The sequence below is a fragment of the Budorcas taxicolor genome, chromosome 22 (assembly GCF_023091745.1).
Source record: "Budorcas taxicolor isolate Tak-1 chromosome 22, Takin1.1, whole genome shotgun sequence".
Lineage (NCBI taxonomy): Eukaryota > Metazoa > Chordata > Mammalia > Artiodactyla > Bovidae > Budorcas > Budorcas taxicolor.
The window spans coordinates 42,952,491-42,970,937 of record NC_068931.1 but is presented as its reverse complement, the minus strand read 5'-3'; the positions used below and the strand labels follow the sequence as shown (position 1 = coordinate 42,970,937).

General features: G+C 44.2%; 1 protein-coding gene across 1 annotated transcript in view; it reads left to right on the top strand.

The window, feature by feature from the left end:
- The window catches only part of PIEZO2 (piezo type mechanosensitive ion channel component 2), a 251,957-nt gene that overhangs the window by 160,682 nt on the left and 72,828 nt on the right, over positions 1-18,447 (top strand). The window contains exons 8-12 of the mRNA XM_052660420.1: positions 9,865-10,027; positions 12,557-12,676; positions 14,846-14,884; positions 15,838-15,976; positions 17,008-17,156. Of these exons, the coding sequence (XP_052516380.1) occupies positions 9,865-10,027; positions 12,557-12,676; positions 14,846-14,884; positions 15,838-15,976; positions 17,008-17,156 (610 nt within the window). The remainder of the gene's footprint in view (positions 1-9,864; positions 10,028-12,556; positions 12,677-14,845; positions 14,885-15,837; positions 15,977-17,007; positions 17,157-18,447) is intronic.

Below are 18,447 nucleotides of genomic sequence, written 5' to 3'. Positions count from 1 at the left end.
AAGAGTTGATTCATTGGAAAAGACTCTGATGCTGGGAGTGATTGGGGGCAGGAGGAGAAGAGGACAACAGAGGATGAGATGGCTGGATGGCAACACCGACTCGATGGACATGAGTTTGAGTGAACTCCAGGAGTTGATAATGGACAGGGAGGCCTGGCGTGCTGCAATTCATGGGGTTGCAGAGTCGGACACAACTGAGCGACTAAACTGAACTGAATGTGTCAGGAGTCATAATGGCCCTGATGCTGTGTCTTTTTCTTCTAGTTTGGAGAAGCCAATGGGCTCCTAGAAAGTGATGCAATGCAGTCACTCTTGTGTTGTGTCTGGTGCCGTTGGCTTTGCAGGTGCTTTTCTAATGTGGCCTGTTCTAGTGCGTTTGCAGCCTTACCTGGGACAGCCGTGGTGCTGCCTCCTCATCAGAGCCGTCTTAGCCTAGCTAATGGAAACAGCACAGAAAGACGAAATTGTTCATAATGGAGGCAGGTTGGTGAGAACTTCATCTGAAAGCGGTCCAGCGTGGGGAAAATTAATGTCAAGCAGGTCATTTTCATGCTGAGGAATGTAAATGAACCTGTGGTTAACACTTCCCCATTTTGTTAAGGGTGTCCCCACCAGGGAGTCAATGAAAATGGTTTAATTTGCCAGGTTGGTAAGTGATATAACAGCAACCAAACTCTTGTTTCTTTTTGGATTAAGTGACTGAACTCAGACCCACTTTATCTGTGTTCATCTAAAAGGCGAAAACTGGGAACCAAGAGAAACAAATTGACTTTCCACAGATAAATGGAAAATCAATAGAATGTAAATACTTGACCCTCGAGTCCATTCGGGGAATCTCCACAACCTGGTGGTCACCTGGGGCCCTGAGTGGGTGTGGTGTTGATCCAAGACCCCTGGGAAAGAGGGGTCCCTGGGTGGGGTGTCACCCTGCCACCCAAGTGACACCTGGCATCGTGTTTAAAGCAGCCACTGCCCCTGAGCAGACGGACGAGCCTCCACACTGGACGTCTGTCCAACCTGAACCTGAAACCTCCCAGCCTGGGCTTCTGGAAGTGCACCCTCAACCAGCTGTGTCTCGCCTTTGTTCTTGAGCATGCCTCTCAGGAAGGGTCTTCTTCCAGTGTCCAGGAAGGACCCACCCTGTCCTGTGGCCTGGTTTCCTTGCTGACCTGGAGGGCACTCAAGCTCTGGAGCTTGCACAGAGCAACTCACCTGCACGGGTCACCGCGAGTCAGGACCTTTCTGCCCAAGTGCTGTCCCTGCTCTCAAGGATAAAATGTAGTCCAGTGAAGCTTGCCAGGTGAAAAGATGACTCGTTCTACATTTAATCTTTCAAAATATGAAGAGGAATAGAGATTAGGCAGAGTTGGCAGTCATTTTTTTCCTACATTTGCTCCAAATGATTAGTATTAATGAACATATTACAAACTATGCCTGGATGGTACATTTAAGTGCTTTCAACTTTAAAAATTAATAGCAAATTAATGATGGTAAAAGTTCTTGTGGTGGGAAGATGGACTAATCCTTCAAGTTAAAATAACAGCTGATGAAAAATTAAAGGGATCTTTTAAGAAAGGGCATTTTGGAACAAAACAATTATTTTGCTATCAAACGTTTTGTTGGAAAGTGTGACCATCTTGTTTATTAGAGCTAAGATTCTCATTCATGGATTGGACTTTAATTCAATGCAGTAACACCTCATTAATTTTTTAGACTGTAGATAAGCCAATTTGGCTAACTTGCAAAGTATTTTGAGGACAAATATACAGAAGGATGTTGCCTCATAACTGCTTGGCTTTCTGAAGTTCAGAATGTTACTTATGCAGTAACATAAGTAACTGCTGTAAGTGGCTGCTGTTGTCTGCATTTTTTTCTTTTTCCAAACTTTAAACTCTTTATTTTGTATGAGTGCAGCTGATTAACAATGTTGTGGTAGTTTCAGGTGAACAGCTAAGGGAATCAGCCACACATATACATGTATCCTTTATTCTCCCAGCCCCCTCCAGGCCAGGCTGCCACATAACATCGAGCAGAGTTCATGTCTGTACAGTGGTCTTTGTTGGTTATCCATTTTAAATATAGCAGTGTGTTCATTTTAGTTCTAAACAAACTGACCCAGAAGTAAGAGGTTAGCTCTGGAAATGGGAGCTGAGAGGCTTTGATTTTTCTCTTCAGAGTTTCTCTAAAGAAGCTTTTTTTCCTGAGAAAATTTAACAATTGTTTTCATAAAGTTGCTAGTTATTCATTTTTGGTGGAAATAGTATAATTGTTTTTCTTACAGCTTTCTTGATGTATAATTGATATGAAATAAACTGCATAATTTAAAGCTTACAGTTTGATCAGTTTTGACATAATCATACCCATGAAACCATCACCATAATTAAGGGAATGAATATACCCATCTGTCTCAAGAGCTCCATCATCCCCTTTGTAATCTCTCTCCTGTCTTCATCTTCCTTCATCCCATCCCCAGATAAACTCTGATGGCTCTCCCTGACTTGATTAGAGTACATTTTCTAGGACTTTCTATAAACAAAATCATGTAGTATGTACTTTTAAACATTACTGTTGCTATTATTATTGTTATAATTAATATTATGATTATCCTGGGTGGGGACAGGAGGCAGGTCTCATTTTGCAGTGTGAGAGTTCATTTCTTTTTTTCATTCTGTCTTAGTAGAGTCAATCTTTTTAAATTTGGGCATTCTGATTGTTGTGTAGAGGCAGTTCATTGTGGTTTTAATTTAATGCATTTCCCTAGTGACTAATGAGGCTGAGGATCTTTTTCATGACCTGATTTTACATTCATGTATCTTTCTAATGAAGTGTCTGTTAAAATATTTTACCCGTTCTTATTTGTTTTTTAAAATTTATTTTTAATTGAGGGGAAATTGCTTTACAATGTTGTGTTGACTTCTGCCGTACAACAATGAGAATCAGCCATGATTACACATATATACCTTCCTCTTGAGCCTCCCTCTCCTCCCCACATTCCACCCCTCTAAGTCATCACAGAGTGCTAGACCAGACTCCTTGTGTTTTATAGGAACTTCTCACTAGCTATCTATTTTACACACATGTGCATGTTAAGTCGCTTCAGTCATGTCCAACTCTTTGCAATGCTGTGGACTGTACATCCATGCTGCTTTCTCTTCATCACACTCTCTTCAGATCGTATAAATCTTTCGCTTTTTACCCATTTTTAAAAATCATGTTAACTTTGTTTTCTTTCAGTTGAGTTCTGACAGTTGTTTAGGACACGAATCATTTATCAGGTATATGTTTCTGGAAATATTTCCTCAGTCTATGGGTTATCATCCTTTTACTAGTGTCTTTGCAGGAGCAGAGTTTTTAATTTTGATGAAATATACTTCATAGTTGTTCTTTTGTGAATCATGCTTTTGGTGTGGTAGTTAAGAATTGTTTGCCAAGCCCAAATTCACAAACATTTCCTCTATATGTTCTTCTCAGAGTTTGTTTTGCCTTTGGTGTTAAGTAGTCCAGAATCATTTATTGAAATGACTGTGTTTTCTTTTGCATCTGTTGAAAATCATGACCATGATTATGTGGTTGATTTTATATATAGACTATTCTATACAATTTGTCTCTTCATCTTTATGTCACTGTCTTGATTACTTATAGCTTGATAATGTCTTGAATTTAAGCAGTGTCAGACTTTCTTTTTTCTCTTCTTTTTTTCTTTTAATTTGAAGTTGTTTAAGCTATTCTAAGCCCTTTAATTTTCCATATGAATTTTAAATCAGTTTGTCAATGTCTATAGCAAAGCCTGCTGGGATTGAATTTGTATGACAGAAGAGTTGGTGTTGAATTTTTTATCATTATTTTTAAATTTTTCCTTAAGAAGAATTCACTTATGAAACTATGTGAGTCTGAAATTTTCTTCATGGGAAGATATTTAAGCACAGATTCAATTTCTCTAACAAATATAAGATTCTCAGGTTATTTCTTCTTGAATGAGTTTTAGTAATTTGTGTCTTTCAAGGAATTTTCCTTTGCATGTAAGATGTCAAATTTATTAGCATAAAGTTGCTAATAATTTTGAGTTTGTTTTCTTTTGAATATTTGTAGAATCAGTAATGATGTTATTTAATTTATTGCGGAGAATAGTTACTTAATTTATTCAGAGAATTTGTACTGTCTTTTTTCCCTATTCAGTCCACAGTCCACGTTTCCATGATTATTTTTCTTCTGCATAAAATAATTTTTCACATTTTTTGTAGTGCACCTTCTGGTGATAGATAATTTTGCTGGGTATAGAATTCTAGGGTAATAGCTTTTATTTTGCTACGTTAAAGATGTTTCCTCACTGTCTTCTCACTTGTATTGTGTCTGACAATAAATCTGAAGTTCTTATTATTCTTACTTTATATATTAATATTGATGGAAAATTGCACTCACCTTCCTGATAACTGATTCCCTGAATTAAAAAAAAAGAAAAAGAAACAAACAAAAAACCCAGCTTTAACATCCATTCCATGATTGAGTTTGAAACTGATTAACGTTACCATATTTCCATGATACATGTCCATTAGAATATATTCATGTTTTCCTAAAATAGAAAATTCCCAAGAATGGGAAAAGCTTATACTTTTTGTTGCATCACATTACAAGGACACTTCATGGAAAGCCGTTTCCTATGATGTAAACCTGAGAAACTTAGGGCTTTATCCTAGAACACATAGAAGCATTTTATGTGGACTTTACAGAAGAAGATCTGGGCTTTAGCTAGACTTCTGCCAATTGTTTCCTTTTCTAGATGTTTGCTTCTTCCTGGAGGTTCTTAAGCTACAACTTTTCCTACAGAAGATTTCTTGCTTTCCCCTGTTTGAGCATGCCTCCATAGATGAATTATCCAACCTTTTTCCTTCTGTATCTCTGACCTTTCTGACACTCAGTGAAACTCCTTGGTCACTAGTTTGCAGGTTTCTCTTTCGTGCCCTTCAGATAAATTAAAATGTAAGAGCCAGCAACTGGCTACTCCACTGGGGAGTGAGATCCCTCCCATGGGGTCAGTGAGGTGCCCCTGTGCCCTTCCGAGGTAATGCCTGCTGCTCCCATGCTCAGAAAGTGAAGTGAAGTCACTCAGTCGTGTCTGACTCTTTGCGACCCTATGGACTGTAGCCTACCAGGCTCCTCTGTCCATGGGATTTTCCAGGCAATAGTACTGAAGTGGATTTCCATTTCCTTGTCCAGCAGATCTTCCCGACCCAGGGATTGAGCCTGGGTCTCCCGCATTGTAGACAGACGCTTTACCATCTGAGCCACCAGGGAAGTCAAAGGGGTGGTGCAAATCACCGCTCTGCACCCACCATCCAGGCAAAGCAGTTCTATGGAAGGAAAACTTGATAACCACCTTCCAAAGGATGAACAGCTCAGAGCACATCTAAAATCATTCCGCCATATTTGAGTAGTTTCCCACCATCATGAATTCTCTATGATGACAGGAATAGTATCTTATTTGTTTGCACATCTTCGACAATAACTATAATGCTCAATAGACTCAGGACTCAGCACTTGAAAGGACAAATTTACTAAATGTGTCCTGTAGTGGAATCTTCCTATGACTAATGCCCTTTCCTGAGGGTTTCCTGATACCCTTGGGGTTTTCCTATTTTACCACTTACTGCACCTGAGAAAAGAAGTGGTGTGATTTGAAGCCAGCAGACCTGGATACATAAGCCCTACCACACACAAACCTTTGTATTCATTTGTGCCTCAATCTACATGTGTAATGGAGCCAATAGCAGATCCCCAGCAGAGCTGACCTCAGACATTCAACATAGTGCCTGATTTATCAGAGGAACTGCGGAGTTGGCTTGGGTCTCCTTCTTTCTGCCTTTGTAAGTTCATTGGTTATTAACTATGTAGGGCTTTAAAATGAGGTATTCAAATCCATGCTTACATTATAGCTACTTGGGGAAAATTATGTTTGTGGGTAATAGAAATGCCCACATTTGATATTTCTCATCCTGTGCTCCCAACACGGAAGGCTGCATGTTTTAGGGACCGAACTTGGTCTTGTCATAAGAAGCTGTATGGGATGACCAACTGGTCCTGGGAGTCCTGGTTCTGACTCATTTCTACACTGCTCTCAGAGGTGAAAATGTGTTTAGACACAGAAAATAGGCCATAAATCTAGAACATACACTGCATATAAATGTTCTTGAGATGTGGCATCATCTCAAGTAGGGTAGTGGGCCTTTAATGGTGAAATGGCAATGAATTTCCACATGGCCTCAGTGTGTTCATTAGCTGTCTCCCTTCTGAAGACAACACACCTTCTACCTGTGCAAAATTGTCCCATGGACAGAATGCTTTTATTATAAGTCAGGGTTCCACGTGTGTAGGGTTAAGCCCAATTACAACAACCTGGCAGACCGTTAAGACACACGTGTGCCAAAAAGGACTTCAAAGGCATGATACAGAGCCCAGGGGACTCCATGCAGTTTTTCCAAGCTTAAGAAAACAATGTTGTGCGGAAACTGTCAAACTCCAGTTTCTCAAAAACGTCTATGGGTTTGGCATGGAAATGTGTTTAAAGCATAAGTAGGAAACTAATGAAAAAAGACGTTAAACATTGGCTGTGTTTTTCATATGATGCAATACAGAGGGGAGGGTGGTTGGAAGCCAGAGCAGCAAGAACACGTGTGTAAAAGTGGTCTGTCCTCACCCAGATGGGCTGCTGTAAGGACAGGGGAGCATCTTGCTGGGAGGACCCCTGAGAGCTAGATTCAGTCTCCTTCCAGCAAAGACATTTGTCGAACTTTGAGGAAATGCCTTCAGGAGAGTGGAAGCACAAACCTCATTTTCTGTGGACATCTGACCTGCCTTGCCTTCTTGACAGCGTGTCCTTGCTTTTATTCATGTGTAAAACTAATTCTGTTTCCCACCTGCCAGCAGTTAGATTTCTGGCCTTTACTTGTGCTGACTGCACCATGGGGTTTTGGAGAAGGAGGAGGTTCTGTCCCTGTCTGCTGGTGGCCCCCCTTTCTAAAGGGTCATCCCCCCCACATCTGCCCCAGCCTGTGACCCCATAATTCAGGATGCTGGACACACCAAGCCACAGTACAATTAAATTGTGAATAACAATGATAGAGAAAAATAGTAACAGCATCACAATAGAAAGTACATCTTGTGAAAGGGAATCACAGACTTCTCACCAGAAATTATACCAGTCTAAATGCAAGAGGACAACATCCTTCACGTTCTCCTGGAAAAAAAAAATCAAGGTGTGATTTTATATCTAAAGGTATATATGATATATATACCTTAGCTGCTGCTAAGTCACTTCAGTCGTGTCCGACTCTGTGCGACCCCATAGACGGCAGCCCACCAGGCTCTCCCTCCCTGGGATTCTCCAGGCAAGAACACTGGAGTGGGTTGCCATTTTCTTCTCCAATGCATGAAAGTGAAAAATGAAAGTGAAGTCGCTCAGTCATGTCCGATTCTTAGCGACCCCATGGACTGCAGCCCACCAGGCTCCTCCATCCATGGGATTTTCCAGGCAGGAGTACGGGAGTGGGGTGCCATTGGTATAATAAAGGTCAAATAAAGATATTCTCAGGTGAAACTGAGGGTGTTTGGCACTAGCAGATCTTCATGACACACGGATATATATTTTTTAATATTAAAGGGTATTTTGCAGACTAAAGAAAGTGATTCTTGGTAAAAACTCAGAGTTACAAATAAAAAGCTTCTGAAATAAGATTCGTCTCTTGACTATCTCTCGGTGAAGTTTTGTGAAGATATTGTGTCAACTGGTTAGTGAGGGAGTATTTGATTGGAGAATATGCCTCCAGGTGTCAGTATGAAGGGCTCGGATCGTAAAGATCTCTGAGCTCTTGAAAGAAAAGGCTAAATGAAAAGCGTGGTGTCCAAGGTCACGCTTGCAAGGATGGCTCCATCAAAAAACTTGAAACATGGCAGGGATGTACGTAAATTGGAGCCCTGTGCACTGTTGGTGGGAACATAAACTGATTGTAGCCACTGTAACCACAGTGCAGTGGTTCCTCAAACAATTAAAGAGAGACCTACCATATGCTCCAACGATTCTACTTCTGGGTATATGGCCAAAAATATCAAAAGTGGGATCTTCAAAAGGTATTTGTACACCTGTGTTCATGGCAACTTATAACAGCCAAAAGGTGTAAGTCTCCATCCTTGGAGAAATGGATAAAGAAAATGTGATCCATCCATACAATGGTATATTATTCAGCCTTCAAAAGGAAAGAAATTCTGACACCTGCTGCACCAGTGAATGAACCTTGAGAACATTATGCTGAGTGAAATAAACAGTCACTAAGGAACAGATACTGTGTGATTCCACTTAGAGTCTACCAGGTGCGTAGCATAATCATCTTGATGGAGACAGAAGGTAGGATGGTGGTGACCAAGAGCAGAGGGGGAAGATGGGGTGGGGTTTTAGTGTTTAATGGGGACAGGGTTTTAGTTTTGCAAGATGACAAGTTTAGAGATTGGTTGTACAACAGTGTGAATGCAGTTAATACCCCTATACTGTACACTTTAAAATGTAAGATGATAGATTCTGTGTTATGTGTGAGATCCATATAGGAGATTGCAAGGAGAAAGTCACTCAGTCGTGTCCGACTCATTGCAACCCATGGACTATACAATCCATGGAATTCTCCAGGCCAGAATACTAGAGTGGGTAGCTGTTCCCTTCTCCAGGGGACCTTCCCAGCCCCTGGTATGTTATCTGTATTTTACCACAAGTTAATGTTTTAAAGTGGGGGGGTTATTTTCAGTATTATGTATTTCCTGCAAATGGCTGGGTTTCTGTATTACCAGAGACCAGCAGATGTGATCTGGAGTGAACCTGAAAACAGGTGGAGGTTTTATAAATCTGCCAACATGTACAAGGAGAAACAAACACCCAGCCAAGTCATAACCACCACGTGCTGTCAAATGTTGGGAGTGCTTTGGAAGGGGAGAAAAATCACAAAGCAAGTGCTCCATGGAGAGTGGAGAGACAGTTGTGCTCCCTGCCAAGGAGGAGGAGGAAGAGAAGTAGGAATCTGATAGGAGTGGGGGTGGGGATGGTCACTAATATCACCCTGGCCTCATGATAATAACTGCAATATCTCTGAGAGGTTTTACAAGTGGAGAATTCATAGTCTTGGAAAACCTTAGAGCAGCAAAAAATGGGACATCAAAGTCAAAGGAAGTTAACATGTAAAAGCTACAAACGATTGAAGCTTTCCAGGGAGACTCACTTGACATGTAAAGTGAGTCATTCACTTAGTAGAGTCATTTCTGAGAAAAAAATTCATATAAAACGAACTTCTTAATGAATCACATTTACACAATTTCCCATTATATAATTATATCTGATTATATAGTAGAAATCTACATTAAGAAAACACTTATTGACAATTGAGACATAAATTTCTAATAAGTGTGCAAAGATTTGGTATTAACTAGATTTTTGAACCAGAGGAAAGGCCATCTGGGTAATGTTGGTATGAATTTTATACATATACAAACATACAAATGTATGATTGAAAGATGCATATATTATATATGGGGCATCCCTGGTGACTCAGACAGTAATGCTGCAATGCTGGAGACCCGGGTTCAATCGCTGGATTGGGATGATCCCCTGGATAAGGGCATGGCAACCTGCTCCAGTATTCTTGCATGGAAAATCCCATAGACAGAGAAGCCTGGTGGGTTACAGTCCATGGGGTCACAAAGAGTCAGACACAACTGAGCAACTAAGCACAGCACAGCTCATGAATGTGTCAGACAAGCTGGTTGTATTCTGTGGATCAGAGCCAGATCTTTGTTGCATCTTTTTAATATTTCTCTTTTGTTTTTAAACAGGTTGTTTGGTATCAAATCAGTCATTCAGACGGACTGTTCCAGCACATGGAAGATCATTGCCAACCCCGACCTGTCCTGGTACCACCACGCCAACCCCATCGTTCTGCTGGTGATGTACTACACGCTGGCCACTCTGATCCGAATCTGGCTGCAGGAGCCCGTTGTAAGGACCAGAAGTTTTCATGGTCTTGTCTGCAAAGTAGCAGGAGACTCCGGGGAAAGGGTTCGTTCCTATCAACTGCGGACTATAGTATATCCTGAAATAACTATAGTGTTCTTATCAGAGTGTTTTGTTTCCACACAGAGCCCCAAGCAAGTACAGATTCTATCAGATCAAAGCCCAGCTTCTCTGTGTTAGCATCCCCCAGGCTGCTCAGAGGGCTGGTGGTGAGGGCAGTGAAGCCTTGTTTTCATTGAGCACTCACTAGTTGCCAGGCCAGGTGCTGGGCTGTTTACATACAGGTGCTGTACCCATCTTAGAGATGAGGAGACCAGGGGTAGAGAGGTAAATCACGCACTTGATGAACAGTAGAAATCAGATTCAAGCCCATGTTTGCTGACAATGCAAGGGTCTCTGACCACGCAGACTGTTGTCATGGCGACTGGAGTTTTCTAAAGCTTAGACCTCTGACCTCTGATGATATGATGGAGGCTGACCACCCAGACTGTTGTCATGGCGACTGGAGTTTCCTAAAGCTTAGACCTCTGACCTCTGATGATATGATGGGGGTGTCCCCACTCTCGGTGGTGCAGTAACCCCCAGGGTCAAAGGACAGGGCTGAGGACTGGGCTGTTCCCTGTGGGGTTATTCGTAGAATGTGGTATGTTGGGGCACCATTAGGGAGGACAGCTTGTGGTCCCTTTCTTTTCCTTTTCAGTGACAGCAACTTCAGTCCCTTTCGTTCTCCCAAAATGACTATAAGAAGCTCAGCTGTGAGGGAGACAGGTGGCATAGACGGGGCTGCTATGCAAAACCTCATGGCCACGTGCCGAGCGGGGTAGGGGATGCTGGGATGGGGGCAAAGGTGAGATCCCAGGCTGGCACTTGCTCCCCTCCAGCTCCATCCACCTGGTCAGAAGCCAGGCTACCAGTGTGTACTGAGGACCAGCCAGCATTTCAGACCCCAGCCTGGGGCCACAGGTAGAACATCGGCCCAGAGGAGGTGAGGGGATGAACATTTTACAAGAAGAAAGGCAGCCCCCAAATATGTGAGCAGTTGACGGCACAGGCGTCCTTGTTTGCTGGGGGTCTGCCTACCTCCCTGTGTGTAGGGACCCTCAGTCTGGCCCACAGTACAGGCGTCCTGTTTACAGGGGTCTCAGGTCTCACTTTCCCTGGACCCTGAGACAGCAGTGGTGACAGGATGATTCTAGGCTCACAGAGAATCCCAGTCACCTTGGTTACCTTTTCCTCCGAGTCTCTTCTAAGATATGAGGGCGCCAGTAAACCCCTTACAGTGTTGCTGCGTTTCCTTCCTGCACAAACACACAGGTATGGGTACATGTAGACGCACACATAAAACTGTGTGAAAGAAGTAAAAATGTGAGAACTACTCTGAACAACGTCTTAGGCAATGATGGAAATGACCTTAATGCCTTCAGGTTCGTAAGAGTCCCAGGTGCCCCTGGCTTTCCCTTGGTGCCTCAGGCAGGAGCTGCTGGGCTGTTCCAGCCTCTCAGGCCCTGGAGACTCTCAACCTCCTTGGCCCCAGGCTGTCCAGGAGTCAGGGAAGGCAGAGAGTGGGAAGGACAGGCCACATGCCGGGCCACACAGTCCACAGCAGGTCCTACCCTACAGCATCTGCGGGTGTGTGTAGAGCAGGGTCTCATTCATACCAGGTCAACCCTTGGGGGGGGCGTCAGTGTTTTAAAGGGGGCTGGCACTCAGGACTTCCTCACCAAGGCGGTGATGGAGGGCAGGTGCCTGGTTGTATTAATATCATGGTTCCAGGTGCCCTGGTAGGTTTCATGAAAAACATGAGTTCTGCAATAAAAGTCTGTGATGCAAGTTTGAGAAAGAGAGGAGCAAGTGTCTGGAGCTGAATGTAAGACTCGGGCTCCCTGGGGTCTGGTGCTCTGTGTGGATGCCAGACCCCGGGAATTGGCAGCAACACTGAGCGCTCTCCCTCTGCCCACAAATCAGTGCATGTAAGCGCCCTTTCATGGGGCATCTTTGTTGGAAACCATCCTCAACCACTAAGTGCGTACCGATCCTTCCTCTCTCTATCCATCTCTCCTGGACCGACTGTCTGATTTAGGCCAAGGTTCAATTAGGCGAGTGGCAGTGTTAGGCAGTAGCTGTGTTTTTGCTTAACGTTGCGTGTAAGCTCTAGATGGTTCTGCCTTTAATAAATGTCTCTTTCATAAGAGTCCCCTGGCAGGTTCCATGTGCAGTTGTGGCCTCTGTGGACTTTGCATGGCCCTCCTCCTGCAGGTCAGAACATACATGGAGGCTTGTAATGAACCATGGGCACCTGTTCCTGTAATTCACAAGCAAGTCTGCTCTCTCCGCGTTTACAGGGTGGGCTTTTGGCCATTTGTGAAGTGTCTGGATGAAAGCCCGTGTAGGGTGTACGTTACTTTAAGAGATCAGCACGCGGGGGCAGAGACGAGCAGCCCTGTCTGGGCTCCCGGGCTGCTGAGGGACCTGCTCCGGAAGCAGGGCTGTCCTGTGGGTTATTCTGTGTCTCAGGTGCAGGAAGAGAAGACCAAGGAGGAGGACAGAGCCCTGGCCTGCAGCGCCGCGCCCATCACGGCCGAGAGGAGGCGGAGCCTGTGGTACGCCACCCACTACCCCACCGATGAGAGAAAAGTAAGCCGCCAGGACAGGGGTTGTCTCTCGTTTATTTTCTGCTTTTTATCATATTGCTGAATACAGGCCATGTGAGTCCATGTGCAAACCCAGGTTGCTCGGTTTACAGGGGCTGTTTGATGGTGAAGGTTAAGATCAGACATGGGAGCCCAGTGCTTGGAAAGGAAATCCCAGGCTCTGTCAGACCCAACCTTTTACAGTTCAGTGCTTCCCCTTGAAGCCTTTCAATCCCAGAAAGAGAGAGTGGTCTTAATTTTTAAAGATAATTTTGCCTTTAAAGCAAAACAAAACAAAAAAACAAAGCGATCCCTGGCCCTGGGCAGTGACAGCCTAGGAGCTGGGATGCGCTGTGGAGAGTGATTCTGTGTTGGGTCGGCCGCCGTGGTGACCACGACCGCTCACACAGCCACTCAGGGGACACCAGCCAGTCTGCGTGGACATGAAGAAGGAGCACCTCCCTGTGTCAGGGTCACAGTGTGGGCGCCGGGGCCGAGAGCACGGCTGGGTGCTTCTTAAGCTTTTCACCATTTGTTCACTGTTTTCACCATGCCCCAGCCACTGACTTGTTCCAGCGACCCATTTGCAATGTTTGGACCACAGATGCTCACACTTCTCTGGTGAGGTCATATTAGGAATCAAGCAGGAGATTCTCTGATTGACTCAGTGGCAGAGTTTCTCTAAGACACTTGGTCCTATCTGTGCACCTGCCTGTTGAGGGCCGAGAGATGGGGGAACAGCGAATGAACTTCTCAGGGCACTGCAGCCTGGAGGAGCAGCCATGGTGTCCAGAGACGTCTAGTGTCCTGGAGCCCTTTTGTCCCGTCACACACGTACCAGACCATCCTGCTTAGGTCACTAAGCCATGATATCCATGGAGACAGCATGAAAGTTTCCAAGGTGAGGGCCGTGGACCATGGCTGGGGACTCCCAAGACCCTTCCTGGGATCCACGGGCTAGAAACAATTTTTGTAACAACATTTAAGAGATCTGCCTTTCGGCTGTGCTGACACTTGCTCTGATGGTACAAGAGCTCCCGCCATGGCAGCAGCAGGAAGCTGACAGCCATGTGTACACAGGAAACAAAACAGAAAGGTCAGTTCCACTCAAGAATACTCTTGATAAACCAGAAATAGTCTTTGCTTTTCTTAAATCTCAACCGTGGGGCACACGCTTTTTTAATATTCTGAGTGACGTCAGTGGAAGACCCCCTGAAGTCCTGATCCCTCAAGGAGGAGAAGTGCTTGGCTGGCGAGTGGACCCAGCTGCCATCCATGTACCACAGGTCTACGTGAAAGAACAGCTGATGGACAGTTTGGGGGGTTCAGGCATGAGCTTTTGGCAGACAATTACTGGAAAATAAATGGAGTGGTCTTTTGAGCACAACATTAAAGATATGCAAAAGCATATTTTAATAAGACAACACCATTCTTTTCACTATTTTTAAAAAGATAACCATTTAGATAAAATTATTCATGTGAACAAGCCAATTTTTAATGAATGAACAAATGAATATTTTTAATGCCGCAATTTTAATTTCTAGCACAATAGATATTGATGGGTATGACTCTCATAAGTAAAAGTCTTCAGGATCTTCAGTGATTTTTAAGAAAGTAAGCAAGTTCTGACCCCAAAGGTGAAAGAACTGCTAGTTCAGCAGATGCTTGTTATTGGGGAAACTGGACCCCCCACCTCTAATACAGCTGAAAGTCACAGCCATGTCATAATTCTTCTGTTGTGGACAGTACGCAAATCTTAATGCCAATCTGTACTACAAGTCAAATTTTCTTTATTATGAAACTTCAGTTCCTTGAAAAGTCAACACTTTCAGAATCCTAGAGATATCTCAAAGGGTCTTAGAAGTCTAAAACCAAGCAGCAGTTCTGTGAGAACAAAACACTTGAAAAATAACATCAACTTTTTCAGTCATGTGGTTAGTGACTGCTTGTTTATTGTGATGAAAGACAGCATCAGAAACTGGAAATGGTTACAATAAACAGCAGCCTCCAGCTGCATCATTGTCCCTTTATGTTTTGCACTGTGATGTTAACACACTTGCATGCTCCCGGCTGAAGGATCAAGTGCATGTGTGCTGAGACTTTGTAGCTGTGTGTAAACATCATATCGCTTTCTGCTCACATATTAACATGCTGTGCTGTATTCCTTTTGCAGCTTTTATCCATGACTCAGGATGACTACAAGCCGTCCGACGTTAGTATACCCTAGAATTCTCATTTCTGCGCGCGTCAGTGATGGAAAGGGCACATAAATGGAATTAGCTCCTCTGAGTGTAGTTTAATGCTCTATAAAGTTTTCATACGTTTTTGAATACTATTTTGCAGAAATTATATCTGATTTATTGCTGTTAAAACATTGACTCATATAACATGAGCTCGAATATAAACATATAAAATGTATTTAAACTTTTAAAAAGCCACGTTGGAGGGCTTTTTCTCAAAAGGCGTTCTGCTCTGCAGATATGCCTATTCTATGATTTGAGTAGAAAGTCTCACACGTCTGTGGACACACATGTGTATGTGTGCATGTCTATGTTTATATGTATCTGCATAAATAACAAATTGTAAAGCCAAAGAGACCAGAGGGGAAAAGTAGGAGAATGTATTTAGTGTATGAGATGCTACAACATGGAAGTTGCAGGCTGCAGTGTCAGGGAGAGACCGTAGGGTTGTAGCTAACCTGAGACTTTGCTGGTCCCGAGGGCCACGTGGGGTATGGGGCAGGTGGGATCAGGCTGGGGGAGGGGGAGGGGCGAAGGCAGGCAGCAGCTCCAGGCCAGAACCCAGTCTGTCTGGAGATCCTGTAGCTGGAGGCGGGCCGGGAGCTGAGGCTGGAGGGAGACCAGAGCAGGCCCTGAGCCCTCTGCAGCCTTTCCAGGCTTCACGCTTCACACAGAGAGCAGGGCGCACAGTATGGGCGGAGCAGAAGTGGTCCAGCTCAGGTTTGCCTTGTTCTGTGTGACTCCGTGGGGCTGGGTTTGGACGGCGAGCAGGGCTGTCTTGCTGGCAGGCGTCACTGCCCACAGTGTTCAGCTTCCCCTCGGCTCTGCAGCATCCAGTGTGCCCACCTAGCAGAGCAGAGGAGGGGGGTCTGTGCGGGAAACCAGAGCTGCTGTCCCACCTGCCTTTGCCCCACGCCCCTGGCAGGGCCTGCTGGTGACCGTGAATGGCAACCCCGTGGACTACCACACCATCCACCCCAGCCTCCCACTGGAGAATGGCCCCGCCAAGGCTGACCTGTACTCCACACCGCAGTACCGCTGGGAGCCCGCCACTGCCTCCCCTGGTAAGGAGCCTGTGGGACCACGGCCTGCAGAGCTCAGCATCTCTTGTCTTTGGTTTATCCTTCATCGGATGTGGTTCTCTTTCCTTTTCATCTCTAGGAGAGGTGTTTTCCTTCCACAGTCAGTCTGATGAAGCCCATTTCCATAGATTCTGTCTAGATTTTGCCCCTATATCCTGCTCTGTGCATTCTGTCCTTGGTACAAAATAAGTGACCTAATGGAGGTAAGGGCTTCCCAAGTGGCACTCATGGTTTAAAAAAAAAAAAAACAAAAAAAACCCGCCTGCCAATGCAGGAGACCTAAGAGACACAGGTTCGATCCCTAGGTTGGGAAGATCTCCTGGAGAAGGGCATGGCAGCCCACTCCAGGATTCTTGCCTGGAGAATCCCATGGATAGAGAAGCCTGGTGGGCTGTAGCCCATACGGTCGCAAAGAGTCAGACATGACTCAAGTAACTGAGCACGATGGGAATAAACTTTGAAAAATAGAAGGTAAAATATTATTTGAAACAAGTCATCTTGTTTGCAGTGTTAAACCTACATGCATATCTGTGTTTTAGTCTTTTTGTAATTTGATTCCACTATCGCGGTCCATAGTTTTCCTGGTTAGTGTATGAATGTTTTCTGGAAGAGTTCTTTTTGTCTAATAAGAAAACCAAGAGGCCCAAAACTTTGACTAGACCTTTCTCCCTTTTCCCTCAGTTTATCCTATTGAAGCACTAGTGGTAAAGAATCCGCCTGCCAATGCAGGAGATGAAAGAGATGTGAGTTTGATCCCAGGGTCAGGAAGATCCCCTAGAGGAGGAAATGGCACCTCACTCCAGTATTCTTGCAGAGAGAATCCCATGGACAAAAGAGCCTGGTGGGCTACAGCCCATGGAGTCACAAAGAGACATGACTGAATGACTTAGCATACAACAATCCTGTTGAAAGAGAGCTGCTTGTTACTAGAGAGGACAAATTTGTGCTTGGGATGCTTATATGAAATTCACCTATGTGCATAAATTGTTATATAAAATAATCTGTCCCTCTAGAAAAGAAGGAGGAAGATAATGATGAGAAAGAAGAGTTTGAGGAGGAGCGGAGCCGGGAGGAGAAGAGGAGTGTCAAAGTGCACGCCATGGTGTCTGTGTTCCAGTTTATCATGAAACAGAGCTACATCTGTGCCCTCATCGCCATGATGGTGCGTATGCGCCAGAGTCCCGACTTCTGCTCAGATTCCACCCCACACCTTGCTCTGTCCTTGGGATAACGTTAGCGCTGGCGGGATGGTCGGTGCTCAAGCCCCGCTGGCTCCAAGCTCCACTGCCTCCTCCCACCAGCGCGACTTCATCTTCCTGATGTCTTGGCAGACAATGGCTGCTTCTGTTAATTTTTCATAGGATCTTTGTACTATAGATTTCAAAACCATGTCCTCCTCTATGCCACTTAGCCTGATTTTAAATATTAATACCTGTCTGTCAAATTAACCTATCAAATCAGACTGTCCCCTGTTTTTCGGATTTAAAAGGACATGTCGGTAGTTTTTCTATGTGGCTTTGAAGGTGTTCACAGTTAACAAAGGCCACTTTTATTTCTCTCAGATGATGAGGGTTATAGTCACATCTTGGATTTGAGTGAAACTATTACATTTGAACTGGAACAAATGCTTACCAGCCTGAGCAACAAACACTGTGAGTCCCTAAGAGCATTTTCCGGTTGTGACCATCTTCCCTGGAAGCTCCCCTCGGCAGCAGACTTTTAATCACAGCAGATCTCTTCTTTTTAGGGCAGTCCTAAGCAGCCGGGTCTGTTAGGATGATAGGCGTCTTTATTCAAAAACACACAGTGCGAATATTCCATACCTTCAGATGATCCTAGAACTGCACACAAGAAAGAACGTGAAGCAGATTCTACCCCCCAACAACTGAGGGTCGTGTGTGACTGAGGCCTTAAAAATGAGAGAAGTTTAACAAAACGTTCCCAATTTCTTTTCCTCCCTTTTTCATCCAAACAGGAATAGTGTACAGGGAAAAAAAAAATTCTCCTGGAATTATAATATCTGTGCAGATTACTCTCCTGGGTCATCCACACAAAAGTGGCAAGGTCAGATCTGAATTTCGTTCTGGGATAAAGGTATTAACTATTACTGACCTCTGGTGGCTCAGCGGTAAAAATCTGCCTGCAATGCAGGGGACCCGAGTTTGATCCCTAGCTTGGGAAGATCCCCTGCAGAAGGGGATGACTACCCACCCTAGTATTCTTGCCTGGAAAATTCCATGGACAGAGGAGACTGGAGGGCTACAGTTCTTGGGGTCACAAAAAGTCAGATGCAACTGAGCGACTACCACTTTGATAGCACCATTTCCAAGGAATACTATTTTTCATGAAAATAATTCATGACTTAATAATAGCTCTCAGTTTCTCACTTAATTTTAATAAAAGCAGTTTTAATTTCCATTTTAAAATTTCTGTACGTTTTAAACAACAATTTT